The 16,135-nt window shown below is 34.4% G+C and overlaps 15 protein-coding genes and 3 pseudogenes across 18 annotated transcripts, besides 2 other annotated features; 14 read left to right on the top strand and 4 right to left on the bottom strand.

Annotated features, from left to right (window-relative positions):
- Positions 1-162: 162 nt before the first annotated feature.
- Positions 163-642, top strand: TVAGG3_0133050 (phage tail repeat-like family; the record flags this gene model as incomplete). Its single annotated transcript, XM_051224008.1, has 1 exon — positions 163-642. A coding segment is annotated over one exon (480 nt), but the record flags the coding sequence as incomplete, so codon positions are not given.
- A 193-nt stretch (positions 643-835) lies between these two features.
- Positions 836-1,042: a mobile genetic element.
- Positions 1,043-2,191: 1,149 nt separating this feature from the next.
- On the top strand, positions 2,192-2,553 carry TVAGG3_0133070 (annotated as a pseudogene). Its single transcript has one exon. A coding segment is annotated over exon 1 (362 nt).
- Positions 2,554-2,571: 18 nt separating this feature from the next.
- On the top strand, positions 2,572-2,775 carry TVAGG3_0133080 (uncharacterized protein; the record flags this gene model as incomplete). The annotated part of the gene is made up of 1 exon (XM_051224009.1): positions 2,572-2,775. A coding segment is annotated over one exon (204 nt), but the record flags the coding sequence as incomplete, so codon positions are not given.
- Positions 2,776-2,818: 43 nt separating this feature from the next.
- TVAGG3_0133090 (uncharacterized protein) lies at positions 2,819-3,405 on the bottom strand (the record flags this gene model as incomplete). Its single annotated transcript, XM_051224010.1, has 1 exon — positions 2,819-3,405. A coding segment is annotated over one exon (587 nt), but the record flags the coding sequence as incomplete, so codon positions are not given.
- Positions 3,406-4,120: 715 nt separating this feature from the next.
- Positions 4,121-16,135: part of a mobile genetic element that runs on past the window's edge.
- TVAGG3_0133110 (phage tail repeat-like family) lies at positions 5,097-5,489 on the top strand (the record flags this gene model as incomplete). The annotated part of the gene is made up of 1 exon (XM_051224011.1): positions 5,097-5,489. One exon carries the CDS (start codon positions 5,097-5,099, stop codon positions 5,487-5,489), a length of 393 nt encoding a protein of 130 aa, XP_051108997.1.
- TVAGG3_0133120 lies at positions 5,549-6,390 on the bottom strand (annotated as a pseudogene). Its single transcript has one exon. A coding segment is annotated over exon 1 (842 nt).
- On the top strand, positions 6,462-6,863 carry TVAGG3_0133130 (uncharacterized protein; the record flags this gene model as incomplete). The annotated part of the gene is made up of 1 exon (XM_051224012.1): positions 6,462-6,863. One exon carries the CDS (start codon positions 6,462-6,464, stop codon positions 6,861-6,863), a length of 402 nt encoding a protein of 133 aa, XP_051108998.1.
- On the top strand, positions 6,883-7,035 carry TVAGG3_0133140 (uncharacterized protein; the record flags this gene model as incomplete). The annotated part of the gene is made up of 1 exon (XM_051224013.1): positions 6,883-7,035. The coding sequence occupies one exon, from the start codon at positions 6,883-6,885 to the stop codon at positions 7,033-7,035; it is 153 nt and encodes a 50-aa protein (XP_051108999.1).
- TVAGG3_0133150 (phage tail repeat-like family) lies at positions 7,055-7,639 on the top strand (the record flags this gene model as incomplete). The annotated part of the gene is made up of 1 exon (XM_051224014.1): positions 7,055-7,639. One exon carries the CDS (start codon positions 7,055-7,057, stop codon positions 7,637-7,639), a length of 585 nt encoding a protein of 194 aa, XP_051109000.1.
- On the top strand, positions 8,015-8,976 carry TVAGG3_0133160 (uncharacterized protein; the record flags this gene model as incomplete). Its single annotated transcript, XM_051224015.1, has 1 exon — positions 8,015-8,976. A coding segment is annotated over one exon (962 nt), but the record flags the coding sequence as incomplete, so codon positions are not given.
- On the top strand, positions 9,366-9,824 carry TVAGG3_0133170 (DNA/RNA polymerases family; the record flags this gene model as incomplete). The annotated part of the gene is made up of 1 exon (XM_051224016.1): positions 9,366-9,824. The coding sequence occupies one exon, from the start codon at positions 9,366-9,368 to the stop codon at positions 9,822-9,824; it is 459 nt and encodes a 152-aa protein (XP_051109002.1).
- Positions 9,996-10,855, top strand: TVAGG3_0133180 (annotated as a pseudogene). The gene has a single exon. A coding segment is annotated over exon 1 (860 nt).
- On the bottom strand, positions 10,970-11,344 carry TVAGG3_0133190 (uncharacterized protein; the record flags this gene model as incomplete). The annotated part of the gene is made up of 1 exon (XM_051224017.1): positions 10,970-11,344. One exon carries the CDS (start codon positions 11,342-11,344, stop codon positions 10,970-10,972), a length of 375 nt encoding a protein of 124 aa, XP_051109003.1.
- TVAGG3_0133200 (uncharacterized protein) lies at positions 11,569-11,907 on the top strand (the record flags this gene model as incomplete). The annotated part of the gene is made up of 1 exon (XM_051224018.1): positions 11,569-11,907. One exon carries the CDS (start codon positions 11,569-11,571, stop codon positions 11,905-11,907), a length of 339 nt encoding a protein of 112 aa, XP_051109004.1.
- TVAGG3_0133210 (organellar and viral DNA polymerase type B) lies at positions 12,458-13,393 on the top strand (the record flags this gene model as incomplete). Its single annotated transcript, XM_001299211.1, has 1 exon — positions 12,458-13,393. The coding sequence occupies one exon, from the start codon at positions 12,458-12,460 to the stop codon at positions 13,391-13,393; it is 936 nt and encodes a 311-aa protein (XP_001299212.1).
- On the top strand, positions 13,912-14,751 carry TVAGG3_0133220 (KilA, N-terminal/APSES-type HTH, DNA-binding family; the record flags this gene model as incomplete). The annotated part of the gene is made up of 1 exon (XM_001299212.1): positions 13,912-14,751. One exon carries the CDS (start codon positions 13,912-13,914, stop codon positions 14,749-14,751), a length of 840 nt encoding a protein of 279 aa, XP_001299213.1.
- Positions 15,107-15,638, bottom strand: TVAGG3_0133230 (P-loop containing nucleoside triphosphate hydrolases family; the record flags this gene model as incomplete). The annotated part of the gene is made up of 1 exon (XM_001295970.2): positions 15,107-15,638. A coding segment is annotated over one exon (532 nt), but the record flags the coding sequence as incomplete, so codon positions are not given.
- TVAGG3_0133240 (uncharacterized protein) lies at positions 15,675-16,127 on the top strand (the record flags this gene model as incomplete). Its single annotated transcript, XM_001295969.2, has 1 exon — positions 15,675-16,127. The coding sequence occupies one exon, from the start codon at positions 15,675-15,677 to the stop codon at positions 16,125-16,127; it is 453 nt and encodes a 150-aa protein (XP_001295970.2).

Raw genomic sequence — 16,135 nt, forward strand, 5'->3', positions numbered from 1 at the left:
TTGGATAGAGTCTTGTATTTCCTCCTCCTCTTCTTCCTCCTCCATTGCTTCTGGGTCGAAAACATTATATAATGTGTCGCTTTTCACAAATTATATATGTTTTCATGTTTTGTCACTTTTCTGTCACTTTTCAGGTAAAAACATTTTTATTATTATATATAAATGAATTTTACAAAACCGCCGTTACCGTTCTTTGGAAATAAGAGTAGATGTAAAGATATTATATTGAGAGAACTTAAGAAACTACCGAATGGTCTTACATTTGTAGATTTGTTCGGTGGAAGTTTCTATATATCCCATTTATGTCATACAATATTCCCAGACTCAAAGATTATATGCAATGACTTCGACAACTATATGAACCGTCTCAAACATATTCCAGACACAAACAATATATTGAAAGAGTTAAAAGAAAAGATACCTATAGGTAAGATGGAACGTATACCATTAGATAAGAAAAATATTGTGAGAGAGGTTTTGAAAAAAGCAGAATATATAGACTGGGATAGTATATCTGCTAGACTATTATATAGTGGTTCTATAAGAGTTCATGACATTGAAACACTTATGTCAAAAGTTTTATATCTTAACTATACAAATGTTTTCAAAGAGGACATAGAAAAATATATTGAGGGTATAGAGTTTGTGAGATGTCTGTTTCGTACCGAAATGGCTAACAAAAAAGTGACAGAAAACCTTAAATTGCGCGGCAATTTTAATTAAAAAAATAAACATTAATTTTTGTGATTGATATTATGCATTTTATTTATATTATATAAGATTTAAATTTAGGGAAAAAATTGGAAAAAAAATAAGATTGGAAGTCTTTAGGTAAGAAGGAAAGGGCAAGAGATATATAGTGTACCTATATACCTCTTGCCCTTTCATTCTAAGTAGAAATGGGAGAAACTTTGTCCGCATCATAAGTTATGCGGACAAAGTTTCTCCGATTTCTAATGGGAATTGCAGGCTATGAGGCACTGATATATAATCAGTACCTCATAGCCTACAATTCCCCTTATTAGACTTCCAAACTTTGAGTTAATGTCAAGACATTAACTCAAAGTTTGGAAAACTTCTCGTAAGAATCAATCGTCAAAAACCTCGATTGCAGTTATATTCATTGTGTTAAATTTGATTTATTTTGAAATTTTTATAAATTAAATTTTATATAACATAAAGCGTTATGAATTAGTATTTCCATATGAATTTTATCTCGAAAATAGTAATTCTGTACAGTTATATTTCGGTTAATTTTGGAAATTTCTAGGAATACTTTAAGATAGTATGATTATATATAACTCTGCCTTCATGATTTATTTTAGCTTTCGCGCAAATATCAGTTAACTTAACTCCATTATTTGATTTTGTGATGGCTTCACAAAGCCAATCAATATCAATCTCTTCTGGAGAATGTCTTCTCATCTAGAATATTTTCAATACTTTACATACAAACATTTTTATTTCTAAAAAACTTTTTAATTTTTTCTAGGATATATGAATGAAAATAGTTAGAACAAGATTTTGAAGCTCAAAACATTAAAAATTATTAAAGATTTGTATAATATGATTAAAAATGGGAAATAATATGAGGCAATATAAAGGAATATGAATATTAAATAAATATATCTAAATAGAAAGAATCAGAAAAATCAAATTATTGGCGCCAAAAATGTCACCTTTTTGGCGAGCCATTTCGGTATGAGATAGAGTTTGTGAGATGTCATTGGACAGAGTTGTATGAAAAATATAAAGACAAGGAAAATGTTTTCTTTATAGTGGACCCGCCGTTCTATAACACATGGGATTTTCAATACCAAGTAGACTGGACTTTGAGAGACTCTTTAGAAACTTTAGACGTTATACATAACCATCCATGCTTTTACTTTACATCCGATAAAAGTGGTTTGGAAACCGTTATGAGATGGTTAGAGGACATACATGACTATGAGTTTATATATGACAAGATAGAATATGAGAGAGGTCCTATAAACCGGAGAAAGTGTCACAATAAAGAAATTTTATTAGTAAGTAAATGTGGTTTGAAATAGGACTACTTGTTTTAGGTTTTTTCCATTGTGTCATTTATTTATTTGACGTGGCAGAAAAGTACAGAGAATATGAAGATGAACCAATGCCTGCAAAATGTTCAGTATATGTACTCGTAAGAGATATTTTTATCTAATATTAAATGGACGCACAGAACTTAGCGAATGCACAGCAACCTGGACAACCAAACCCAGAGAATATTCCAAATGAAGTTAGAATACAAACTGCAATGGCAAACTATGGTCAAGTGCCAACAGATGTACAAATGCAAACTGCCATGTCAAATGACGCTGCGTTAGGTTTGCCACCATGGTATGCAAATATGAGATGGAAAGAGTTTTATACAAACCCTGAAGTGGGATATAAACAACTTTATGCAGATGACGCGAACACAGGAGTTGACCCAGAATATGTTTCTACCAGAGGAGAAACAGAATGTATGAGCTCCAGTTAAAGAATGCTATGGAACTCAACAGGAAACGTAAGAGACTAGGTGGACATTAGATTTTTACATATAGTAAAATGGGTTTCTTCAGTAGTATTGGAAACTTCTTCAGAAGAGTTGGAAGAGGTATATGGAATGGAATAAAATCTGTCGGAAGAGGAGTATGGAACGGTGTCAAAAATATTGGTAAAAGAGTAGGTCAGTTTGTTGGTATTATACCTAAAGACCCTGAACCAGAAGAACAAGCTCCTGTTATACAACAGCCTGAACCTGCACCACAGTCTAGTTGGCAACCAAATCCAACACCTCAACCGTATTAAAAAATTATATTTTATCGTTCGATAGTAGTTGTATATGAAACTAAGTTCTAAGTAAAACGCATGGTATAATGGAATTATTCTTTTTCTTCCATCTGTAGTAAACCATACTTGAAAGTCTGAAATACTTCCACTCGGCGGTTCATATAACTTTGTAGGTTTTTCGTAAAAGTCATTCATCAGACATAAGAAAGAGTTTTGCGCACCAGAAAATGAAGCATGAACAATAATAGCATCTGGGTCGAAAATATTTTCATATGTTCCATTAGGTTTTTCGACTTCATAATAGTCCGGGTGTACTGGATATGCTGCAGGCTGATTTAACATCCTCATAAATCTATACCATGCCAAGTTGTTATATTTTGTAGAAATATAAACGTTTTCTCCAAGGTCTTCTATTTTATTGATTTTAACAGTTGCATTTTTCCTGTCATAAATAATATCGAGATGGTATTCTCCTTCGTCAATGTTAAACTGGTTTGCATATTCAATATAGATATCGTTTATTTTTTCTTGAAAAGCTTGAAGAGTTGTTTCTAAGTTTATAAGCAAATTAACTTGTAAAAGTTTTCCTTGTTCAAATTTCTCATACATACGTTTTTCTTTGTTATAGTATCGAACTTCAAAACCGACCGTAAATGGGAAACCATGTATGGCTTCTGAAATGAACTTCATTCTTACGAAAGCCAATAGCTTTTGTGACGGATGGGTCTCTTAACCATCTTAATGGGTAGTCAAAACGATAGCCTTCATGCTTTACGGTATCTGTCTCAAACTTTTGACCGACATTAGTAAAAAGTTCATCTAATGGTTTAGTTGTAGCAACTCTAGAATTTTCTTTTTCTATTGGAAGCATATTTTATCTATAATAAAAATGTCAAATGAAACAGCGTCTATGAGAGAAATACAACACAACCGACAACTCATTATGCAAGCTCTAAATAAGAACACAACAAACTTTTCAAACTATTCTAAGATATCTGAGTCATTGAAGGATGGAAACTTAAAACTGACATTAAACCCTATAACAGATGAGTTTCTATTTCAAGACAATAAGAACAATACTGTCTGTATAAATCCAACAAAAGGAACTTTAAACAAGAAACCTATAAATGAACTTCTTTTGAAAGCAGATGTTGACAACAAAGCTGACAAAGAATATGTAGACAATGCAATAGCAAAAGAAGAAGAAAGAGCTAACAATGCTTATGCAACAAAAGAACATACTCATCCTGAACTAGCAGACAAAACATATGTTGACAATAAAATGTCAAGTGAAGTGACAAGAGCTGAAAACGAATATTCTAAAAAGACTCATATACATTATATTAACCAAATACCAAGTCTTAAGGAAACATTAGAGACAAAAGCAGATAAGACTCATACACATTCTATATCTGATATTACAAACTTACAAGAAACCTTAAACAGGAAAAGTGCCGTTGGACATACACATACCATTGCAAATATTACAAACTTACAAGAAACCTTAAACAGGAAAAGTGCCGTTGGACATACACATTCTATATCTGATATTACAAACTTACAAGAAACCTTAAACAGGAAAAGTGACGTTGGACATACACATACATCTTCTGAAATAACAGACTTAAACGTTAGCCTTGAAAAGAAAGCAGATAAAACATATGTCAATGAAATATACCAAAGTTTGATAGGAACAAAAAAATATTGAAACTATTGTTGGTGACTTTTCTGTCAATGAAGAAAATAAATATTTTAGATGGCAGTTGGTACAGTCCTTAAAAAATGGTACACGGTGTAAACTCATTCCGAAAAATAACAATGAAATGTATGTAAGCTATAAAAAGAATGATGGTACACAAGTTAAAGTTCCATTAGACAACAACTGCTACTTAAACTTATATGGAGACGAACAAAAGAAATATTTAAGAGTTTATGAAATGGCAGATATGACATTGCCTGACCCAGCTCCAGCACCACATTATTATGACTATGGAGATGACGACAGAACACCACATGTAGATGAACAAAAGCTAACATTATATTTAGATTATTATAGATATAAAAGATATAATGCAATAGAAAAAACGAGAATAGTATATTATTATACAGATGACAGAAATAAATATTATAGTCAAGATTTTACCTACCCTGAAAACATAAGATTATATTATAAAAAATATTCTGACACAAACCAGAAGAAACCTGAAATAGTTGCACTATATTTTAAGTTCAAAAGAGACAATCCTATAATATCTCATATGTTTGATTTAATGAACCCAGTAGGTTCTATTTATACATCTATGGATGCAAGAGGTCCTCAAGTAATGTTTGGTGTTGGTGCATGGGAACAAATATTCGACAGGTTTTTGTATTGTGCAAACTCTTCAAAGGAAACAGGGGGAAGTAAAACGATTTCATGTGAAAATTTACCTGCACACAGTCACTACATAGATTTAAGTACATCTCAAGCAGGTTGGCATAGTCATAGATATTGGGATTGGTCAGGAATGACAAAAGGTAAAGGATATGATGTTAAAGACGAGGTTAAGTTTGCTATAAATTGTTACTGGAGTGACACTCAGGGAGAAGGAAACCATACACATTTCGTTTCAGGATATACGCAAACAACGGGACAAAGTAAAGAATACATGCCACCTTACATGACAGTTTACGCATGGTATAGAATTGCTTAGTCGTCATTTTCAACTTCTTTAGCATATTCGTCAGGAGTTGTCTTATATTTGTTAGGAACTGTCTTTGAAAGTATACCACCTTGAACTTTGACAAGTTTGAAACGAGGTCTGACAATAGTAGTTTTATCTTCTGCTTGCAGTGTGTACATTTTGCCATGTTTGCCTAAAACTTCATAATATTCTCTTGTATACTTTCTTCTATTTTTACGAACACGAATGTGAGTACCTGTCGATTCCCATTGTTGTCATAGTCAATAGTATTTTCATATGGGTCGCGTTTAGGTATTTCTATTTTTACTTTGTCACCTTTCTGAAGTTTGAAGCCCGGCATTCTTTCTTGTTTGTCTCTTTTGACTAAATTATTAAATATATAGTCTTTCTCTAAGTCAGGGTTGTTTTTCATTTCTTCGGGGGAGTGGTTTCCCAAACCTTTTTGTTTACGGTTATTGTAAATATTTAAAACTTGTCTCATCTTTGCCATGGAGAAGTGTCTATATTTGTCGTCATATGACATTTCATTTGCTTCACCACCTTGTGGTTGGTTTAAGTCTCTTAACATTTTTATACAACCGTCAATGACACCAAGAGCAGAATGGTTTTGGTCGACAATGAAATATTGGTTTACATTTTTTGAACGCAGATAGTTTTTTACATCATCTGATTTGAAAGAACTTTCACAGTCAGATGTCAGTTTTGTTGGATGGTATTTGTCAACGAATATTGTCAAAGCAGTTTTCACATCTAAAATATTTTTGAACCATAATGGTATGGCTTCACAGTATCTTGTGTTTTGACCAACAAATATTAACCAGTATGGAGGTCCATCTGTTCTAACTCTCGGAATGTTTTCCAAGATATCCATAAACCAAGCATTTGGTGTTGAACTAAAGATTTTTATCATGAGTGCTTTCTTTGTTGCCTTAGAAACATAGGGGTCCTTGTTCGGATTCGTCATTTTTTACCCTGTAAGAAATGGGTTTATTTGGCGCATTAGCAGGAGTCGCATCTAGATTTTTGCCCGCAGTGGGAACAATAGCCAGAGGTGCATTTGGAATTGGAAGGAAGATTTTGAGTACATTAGGTATACTTAAAGAGAAAGCACAACCTATTATACAAACTGTACAGAAAGGTTGGGATGTAGCACGAGATGCAACAAATCTTATTCCAAATCCTGAAACAAGAGGAAAAGTTCAAGGATGGATGGACAATGTAGGAAGACAAGCAGGAAACTATTATAACAAAGCAAATGACTACTATAACCAAGCAGGACACTATATGGACCAAGGTGAAAGATTCTTTAACAGAGGATATAACCATGCACAACAATGGGTAAACAATAACCAACCGCAACCGCCTCAAACGTGGGGAATGTAAAATTTTTTACTGAGATGAAATGAACAATGCAGCATTGAGACAAATGAGTTCAAGATGGATTTGTCGGCTTCCAGCATTTACACCACGTGTTTGTAAAGTTCTTCCTATACCTCAGGAAGTTTTAGACCGACTTAAAAAACCTAAACAACCAGTTGAAAACAAACCAAACTAAAATTTTTTACTGAGATGAAATGACCGAAGAAGTTGAAACGGTAGATTTGACACCACAAACAAAAAGTTCAGAACCATTGTCAAAATCTGTCAAAGAACTTACAGATGAAGAGAAAAATTCAATAATAGAAAGTGCCAGGTCTGGAAATACAAACCCTAACTATAAAGTCACTTTTCATAGAAATGGAACGGCTAGTATCTCAAAAAAGAAACAGACTCTCACAAATAAAATATTGAAGTCTGAAGGAGCTTTCAAGACAACAGATGGAAAAGTTTACTTCACTGACCAACAGTTCATTATAGAACATCTCATTGACTTAGAGTCGAAATATTCTAAACTTTACAACAAACACAAAAAGTTGAAAGGAAAACAAAAACAAATGGCATATGATATTTATGAAGATGTTGACGACACAACTGTTCCTGCAAGTGAAGTAAAGTCAGAGGAACCGAAAAGTGACGAAAAACCGATAGAAGAAGAAAAACCAAAAACTGAAGATAAACCAAAACCAAAGTTTAGTTTCCAAACTAAACCAAGTCAACCTTCATTAGCTGGTATGGGTTGGCGTCAAAGACTTATGGCAGCAGGCGGTTATGTAAAGTAAAGAAAAAAATATTTTTTTATTTTTATAAAAATGCCCCCATATAGAATGGATAGAAAGTCTGCTAGAATAAAAGCAGAGTTACAAAGATATGGTTGGAGAGTTTCGAAGAATTTTAAATATAGAAAGGGAAGACCCATAAAAGTCTATGACAAATTGTCTGGTCTTCGCTACGAAATGGATTTGGAAACAGCACGTGCCAATTATCCAAACAGACTAGAGAGGTTAGAAGAAGAACGTCTTATGGACATGCCTTTCGATGTTAGTGAACCTCAAGTTGAAGGACACGACGGCTTTGCCAGATTCTACTGGAAACATGACGAACAATTGCATCCTTTGAGAAGGAAAAAAGGAAAAGGTGAAGACGCACATGCTCCCATGGAAAGAACAAGATATGCATATGAAAAGTATCGTGAAGTTAGAAGTCAAATTACATCTGGTCGAACCTTTACAGTAAACTTTGACGAAGGAAAGAACAAAGAAGGCTTCATGGGAGTACTTGCTGCAATTCAAGACGGAAATAAGAAAGGACACAATCTCAGATTGACCATAACAGATTTGGATGGTCACATTTACTATGCACATGGCAATGAACAAACAGCCGCAAAACTTCTTGACGCTTTCAAGACTACAAAGAGAGAACAAATGGTTGACTCCGACTCAGACATTTTGAATGCAATTGAAGGAATTGCAAGTGTCAAGTTCGAATGGTACCAACCTAACCCTCAAGCAGTCAGACAACATGCTGGATACTTCCCCTTCATAAATAAGTCTGACATTGACTTGACAAGGTATGGAATTTACAATTCAATTGAAACAATTGTCAATGAACCTTGTATTCTTACATGTCTCAGGAACTCTGGTCTTGTTACAGATGAGAAGATGAAGTATCTTGAGTCATGTGTGAAGACAAGGTACATTCTCAGAGGTCAATTGGCAAAAATTGCACCGTTGGCAAATGTCAATATCCGAGTCAACATACCTACAGCTAAAGGTTCTTCACATGACGACTATGTTGTTGACAAAGACTTACCATGGTTGAAGATTGTAATTGTCCACAACCACTTCATGTTGAACGAAAGTCTTACAAACCCATTCTTTGGTAAAAGTAAGTGCAACATTGTCAGAGCTGTAAACATTCTTTTCGAGAAAGGTTTGTTGGAACCAATTCCAGATGACAAGCTGACAGAAACTTTTGTACCAAAAGACGAAACAAACTTTTCATTGTTAGCAAGACCAAAAGTTGTTCCAGACAAAGTTCTAGTACAAAAGAAGTACACAATTCCACAAGGAGTTGGATTGTTCGGATACCAACCTGAACCAGAAGAACTTCCAATGAGGTTGCAAGAACTTCAAGATGCTATAAACAAACTTCCATTGAGACATCCAATTGACGTCAAATTGTATTGGGAGAGCATCTGAGTAAGGTCAGAAGGTTTTATATGAAACAGGTTGCTTCGACGATGTTTATGAGATAACAGGAGAAGTTTCTCAGAAGATAAGAGACTCACTTGAATTTCCACAAACTGGACCAATTGGTTGCGACAAGTTCGACTCAGATGAAAAGATATACTATGTCGACCTTAACGCTGCATACATGAGGTTTGTCCAATATATTCCGACTGGAATTCCAAACGAAGATGGTGAGTTCCCGGGAAGGAACTATATAGTTGGAAAAGTCATACAACAACTGTATGATATTAGGAAAGCTTCAAACCCCAAACTTGCAATGACACTCAAATTGCTTATGAATTCGACATGGGGATATTCCATTAAGAAACCTCAAGAGATGAAGAGTAAACATTATGAGAAGGTCGACAACTTTATTGAAAGGTTTTCTCCTTTTGTTTTGAAGTACGAATTCACTCAAGGTCAAAGTGGCTTAGTAACCACATTAAAACCTATTGTCGAACATTGGTCTTACCCTCAGTTCGCAAAAGCAGTCCTTGACAACTACAACAAATTCTTCTCCGAAGTCAAATCCAAAGTGAAGGTTTACTATGAGAACATTGACGCACTCATGACGAACGAAGAAGGCTATAACAAACTCATTGAAACGGGTTTAGTCGGTGAAAAGATGGGCTGTTTTAAGCTAGATAAGGTATTTTCCGAAGTTCATGTAATATCGAAAAGGAAATATTGGGGCATACTTGAAGACGGCACAGAAATAAAACATTGCATGAAATAAAAAATTTATTTTTAAAAAGTGACGTTTTTTTTATTTTATTTGAAATGTACGCTGAGTTTGCTTATGTAAACACTAGAGATACAGATGGAAAATACGTTCAAATACTTCTTAACAAATTCAAGAAGCTATATGGCATACCATTTTAAAACAATATATTTTTACATATATTAAATGCTTCAGGTTGAAAAACAAAGAACAAAAGTAGCAGATACAAAACCGTTAGACTATATCTTTACAAATGCTGGTAGGACTATTTCAGATGAAGAAATTTCATCCCGAGCATACAGGTTTGACTATCCAATTGTTGGCTTCAAAGTCCTTCAGATGCAAAGGCAATAGGATTTAGAAGAGTTTTGTTTTCAAATAGAACTAACGCATTTATGTTCGCAGTATATTTTCATGGGCAGTATAAAGGTCCTGATGGTCTAATAGACAAATTTGACGAAATGAGAATCTTTACAGTTCGTTCAGACGAAAGTCTTGAGAAAACTCTAGATGACTTTCAAACTCAAATGAACAAATATTATTGGGAATTTCAAGAAAAATACGACTTTTTACTAAATGGAACATACTATCTGAAACTAGAATATGACAAGATGAACTCCACCGTTTCATTTCAAAAGATTGAAATTAACCCTCCAAGAGATACAGAGTTTTTATTTTGGGAAGTAGACAAACGTTCTTGGGCACAATTTCTTCGGTTACTAAACCAGAACGAACCATTACCACCAGATGGTCCATTTAAATTTATACTTCCACCAGCAGATTTGATGGTTTATAGAAACGTGTTTGACCCTCAAAATGTTATGTGTCATGCAAGTTTCAGTTCAAGCAACAATAGTTTTCTATGTATTGGTAAGGACCTTTATGACTTTGCTTCTAAATTCTACGAACCACCTAGTAACAGTTTCTCTGACTTTCAAGTTTGGTTCACAACAAATGGTGTGCAACATATTATTCCATTGTACTATGACTTTTATCTCGAATTGTCTTTCATATATAACTACGGAAAAGTGCTGAAAAAGTATTGAATGTGAAGATATTAGAAAATAACATTTTTCTAACATCGTAGAAAACTCATGAAAACAATTTATTTTTGACACTTTCACAAAAAACATTAAAAAAGTGAAGTTAAAATGAGATGTTTACTGAACTGGTTGGATGTCGCCTTCACAGGTTATGTAGAACGGCTGACCAGAGAAGTGGAACAGTGCTCTGAGAATTTGTATAATTCGTGGAATTGGACTCTCTCTGTTTGGAAGTAGTATCCAAGGACGCTTGGCAAAGAACTTTATAATGACTTCCTTCTTTGCTTGCTTTATGTCGTCGAAAGGAGTGCCTTCTGGTACCTCAATTGGAATTCCAGTCGAAGTCTCGAGATTCAAGGCAGCCCTTCCCGTTATCCAACCGTTAACAAGCTTGCCTTTTACATTCTGCCTGAGGAAGTCTTTAACAAGCTCGTTAAGTTCAATGAGGTAAATTGCCTCGTCAAGTCTTTCTTGCATTCCAAGTTCTTCCATCCGACAGGAAAAATTTTTCCCGACAACTGGAAAAAATTTTCCTTCCGACAGGAAGAACTCTTCCAGTTGTCCGTCCGTAAACCATTCAAATTTTCGAAAATTGAGAACTTTTTGGTCGAACTTTAGAAAAAATTTTCCTTCCGACAGGAAAAGTTTTTTCTTCCGACAGGAAAAGTTCTTCCATCCGACAGGAAAAGTTCTTCCTTCCGACAGGACACAAACGGATGACTGACGTTCCTCTTCCTGAATGCCTTCCAAAGCCAGAAGAACCGAAAGCTGCAGAACTCCAGCAGCAACCACAGCAACCTCAGTTCCAACAAGGACCTCCGAATTACTACCAATTTCCACCTCAAGGTTACTACCCACCACAAGGCTTCCCGAACTACCCTCCTCAGCCTATGCCTTACTTCCCCAACCCATGGATGTTCCAGCAAGCTCCACCCCAGCAATTCCAATCTCAGTCCAAGAGAGACCAAGACTTCGAAGAAGGTCTGAACCGCTTACGCAAAGAGTATGCTACAGCTCCAATTGAGAAAAAGTTGTTCCCGGACCAAAAAATATAATTTAGGTGAAGAGGTGAGATTTCACCTCTTTTTTCACCTGTTTTTTCACCCTCTTGAATTTTCATGAATTTTATATATTAATGTTTTCGTTAAGCCACTTTGTGCCGTCAGTCAGTCAGTCAGTTTAGGAAAGACTTTAGAAAGTTGTTGGAAAATAAGTCCTGGGAAGAGTATTATAAGGCATTTTGTGAAGAATATAGCAACAGTCTGAATTCCGGCGGTTGCTTTTTATACAAAATTCATGCAGGAAATTCTTGAGTTTTGGTTGAAAGAATACGGTGGAGCCAAAAGTGGCTCGACCTCAAAACAAGCATTTTATGAGCTTACAAAGGGTGTTATGAATGAATTCAAATGTATTTACATACATCCTGACCTCGTTCATTTTGTTGCTGAAATCAGACAAAAATAATGTTTAGGTGAAGAGGTGAGATTTCACCTCTTTTTTCACCTGTTTTTTCACCCTCTTGAATTTTCATGAATTTTCCCGAAATAAAAAATAAAGTTAGTTTTATTTTTATTTATTTTTTTTATTTTGTATGTAAGAACAGAAATGTCAACAATCGGCACAACAACAATTCAAACAACAGCACCAAACTCGTTAGTCATGAATCCAACATCTATGTTAGTAGAGATGAAAAGCTTCATTCCTTCTTCATTTACTTTCGAAACAGAAATCCAGAAGATAAAGCAGGAACTTTTAACAAGTAATTTAGACTGTAGTGCGAAAGATGAAGAAAATGAAGAATATCTTTATGAAATGCAGGACATTATTGACCATTTACCCAAATTGCCTGAAATCCAACAACAAAAATTCACTATTCCTGAATTCGATGAAATTGAAGCCAAAGCAACTGACTCAGTAGAAATTAAGAAATTCATACGTAAAGTAAATTATGAATTCCTTGGTTTTCATTGCAACCATAAAGTTATGGACAAAGATTGCGACATGGTTTATAAAAATATTTCTGACCTTTACAAATCCGAAGAATTTAAGACATACGACAACTTTGTTTCATTAGCTGCAAAATGTGTATGGCAGATAAGAGATAAAGACAGAAGAGGTAAGGTATGGAATGAACAGATAAAACCAATTGCTTCAGATTTAAAGAAAACCATTGACGCCTTGGTTGTTTTAGCAGGTAAGGTTTCAGAATATAACGCAAAAATGAACCCGCAATGTTCTAAATGTAAAGCAGCAATGAGGAAATATAACTACTCCGTCAAAGAGATAGAAAGAATGCGAAACGACTATGCAGACTTAAAGAAAGAAGCAGAAAAGCCAGCAGAAAATAAAATGGACATGTTAGAATTTCTGAACAAAAACTATCCAACTGCTGACGATTTGCTTCTATCTGACGTCAAGAAGAAGTATAAAGAAACTTTCGGCATTGTTAAAACATTCGATGTACTAAAAGAAGAAATAGAAGCTACGAAATTGTTTAGGATTTCAAATATACATCGTACAATTCATGTAAAACGCTTATAAAATAACTGGGGTGAAAAATTAGGTGAAAAAAGAGGTGAAATCTCACCTCTTCACCTAAAATATATTTTTATTGAATTCAGCAACAAAATTCTGAGTAAAATGGCATATGGCTTGTGTCAAACCGTTGAGTTTTCACAAAATTCCAAAAATAACGTTTACCATGTAAAACGCTTGTGAAAAAACAGGTGAAAAAAAGGTGAAAAAAGAGGTGAAATCTCACCTCTTCACCTAAACATTATTTTTATTGAATTCAGCACAAAAATCATGAATTTCCTCATATGATTGCTTCCCTCGGAAAACCGAGGGAAGAGATTCCGTACGAAAATCGCAAGAATTTGGCTCCTGGTTTGAAAGGATATTATGTACATAGACTTCTTGTAAATGCTGTTGCAATGTGGGCTTCACCTAAAATATATTTTTATTGAATTCAGCACAAAAATCATGAATTTCCTTAAGACAGAAAAAATAAAGTTAGTTTTATTTTTATTTATTTTTTTATTTTGTATGTAAAGACAGTAATGTCAACAACAGAGAACACAACAACAGTTATAGTCCATGAAGCTATAAATGAAGAATATGAGTACATACAGTTTAACAAACAATTGAGACTCATTCGTTCGGTCAAAGACGATATGTACCAAATGCAAAGTATTTTGACAGCATGTTTTGCACCCGACAATAAGAAACCACAAGACTGGTTTAGGAACCAAAACACTATTGAACTATTAAATGAAGCTGAAAATTCGACTACGAGAAATCCCGTAGTCGCAAAAACTCGAGTGGGAGAAAAACCCCAGTCGCCAAAACTCTATGAAAATCGTGAAAAATTGCCAAACGGTTTGAGAGGATATTATGTACATAGACTTCTTGTAAATGCTGTTGCAATGTGGGCTTCGCCTCGTTATGCTTGGAATATTTACAGACTTCTTGACGAAATTCATAGACAAGAACGTGAAGAGATGGAAAAGAAACTTCAAGCAAAAGACAAAAGCATTCAGAAAAGAATACCACGTTCGGTACCAAAAGGAAAGGAAAAGAACTATAAGTATATGATTTATACTGAAGAGATGGAAAATGAAGAAGACAGAGATATGGTTATGTTGCATTTAGTCAGAAGAAACAACAAAAGCTTTTACGACCTTGCTAAGATTTACAAATCTGACAGAAATTGGTTCTATCGCGAAAACTTACCGATTTCAATGACCCCAAATGAAGATGTGAAACAAATAGTTCAAGATACGTTACCTCAAACACACTATGATATGAAAGGTTGTACAATACTTACATTCAAAGAAGATTTGCCATTGTTAAAGGAAAAAATAACAGAGTATTTTGACAACTTCAAACAAGTAGGGTAGATGCACTCTTTATTTTTATTGACTTTTTACAATTTGAACTTTGTTTGCGTAGATATGAATTCTGAAAGAAGTATGAGGGTCTTGTATGACTTTATACTTCTCCCATAGTTCATGTCTGTCAAACTTACCTGCCATGGACTCTTTCATAAGTTCCATGAAATCGTCTTCGGACAATCCGGGGAAAAGTATAATGTCAGTAAGTATTCTTTTAACATCCTTACTTAAACTCTTTGCTGTCTGTACACAATTACGACTGAGATGTTAAAGTGTCTGAGCTTCTTAAGAATTCGACACATATCTTGTTCTCTGTTCTTTAACAAAGGATGAGAGGCGAAATCATCTAAGATAAGAAGACATCTATGAGGGTAAGTCTTCCAATCGTAAGATTGCAATTTCTTCGAAATGTATTCTATCTCTTTCTGTTTGTTTCTGAAGTGTTTCTTCTCTAATATTCTCTGCATTTCCTCATTAGGTTCTTTAAACTTAGAATTTATATACTCATTTATAGCATTATACTTCAAAACTCTTCTTTGGTACTTCTTTATCCAATCTAACAACTCAGTATCCTTTATACATACTAACTTAGACTTCTTTATAATATCTTTGAACGAATTGACGGTTTGGTCAAATTGACCAGAAGTCGAACAAATAACAACTAACTCATAGAATGGGTTCTTCTCATCTAGTTCTTGTTGTTGTGCAGCCATTTTAAGATAAGTGAAAGTCTTACCCGACCCAGGTGGTGCAATTAGACCTGTTATACCATTCTGAGCAAATAAGAACTTGTCATGTATAGGCTTTATCTGAGCATTTTCTAACTTCACCTTGTTCTTGTTTAAAACATTCTCAAATTTCTTGTCAATGTCAGCAAACTTTTTTTCTAACATATTTTTAGAAAAATTAAAATTTTTATCTTTTAGAAAATGTCTAGCGATTTCGCTATATATATTCGAGACAAACTTTTTGACAGCAAAACATCTGTCGACCATAAAATCTTACATAGTGTAAACAAGAAAGGTGAATTTGTTCTAAAGTTCTGTTTCTGGGAATATGACAAGAACCATAAAACATTAAGCAGAGCAGTCTTAAAATTTGTCAATGACAGACTTGTTGACAGAGATGACGCCGATTGGAGAGATGAAGTCCAACAAAACTTCTTAGAATGCAAAGAAGACACATGCGCTGTTCTTGAAGATGAAATAGAAAACAGAATAGATGAGCTATTAAAGGACAAAGAACTTTTACATAAATATGGTTCTGAGAAATTTGACATAACTCCACCAGAAAAGAAGAAGAGAGAAAAGAAAGGAAAGAAAGTAGAAGAAGAGAAGAAAGAACCTGAACCAGTTCCAGAGAAGGGGAGATATGACATGTAAAAATAAAA

Source organism: Trichomonas vaginalis, chromosome IV, assembly GCF_026262505.1.
Source record: "Trichomonas vaginalis G3 chromosome IV, whole genome shotgun sequence".
NCBI classification, from domain to species: Eukaryota; Parabasalia; order Trichomonadida; family Trichomonadidae; genus Trichomonas; species Trichomonas vaginalis.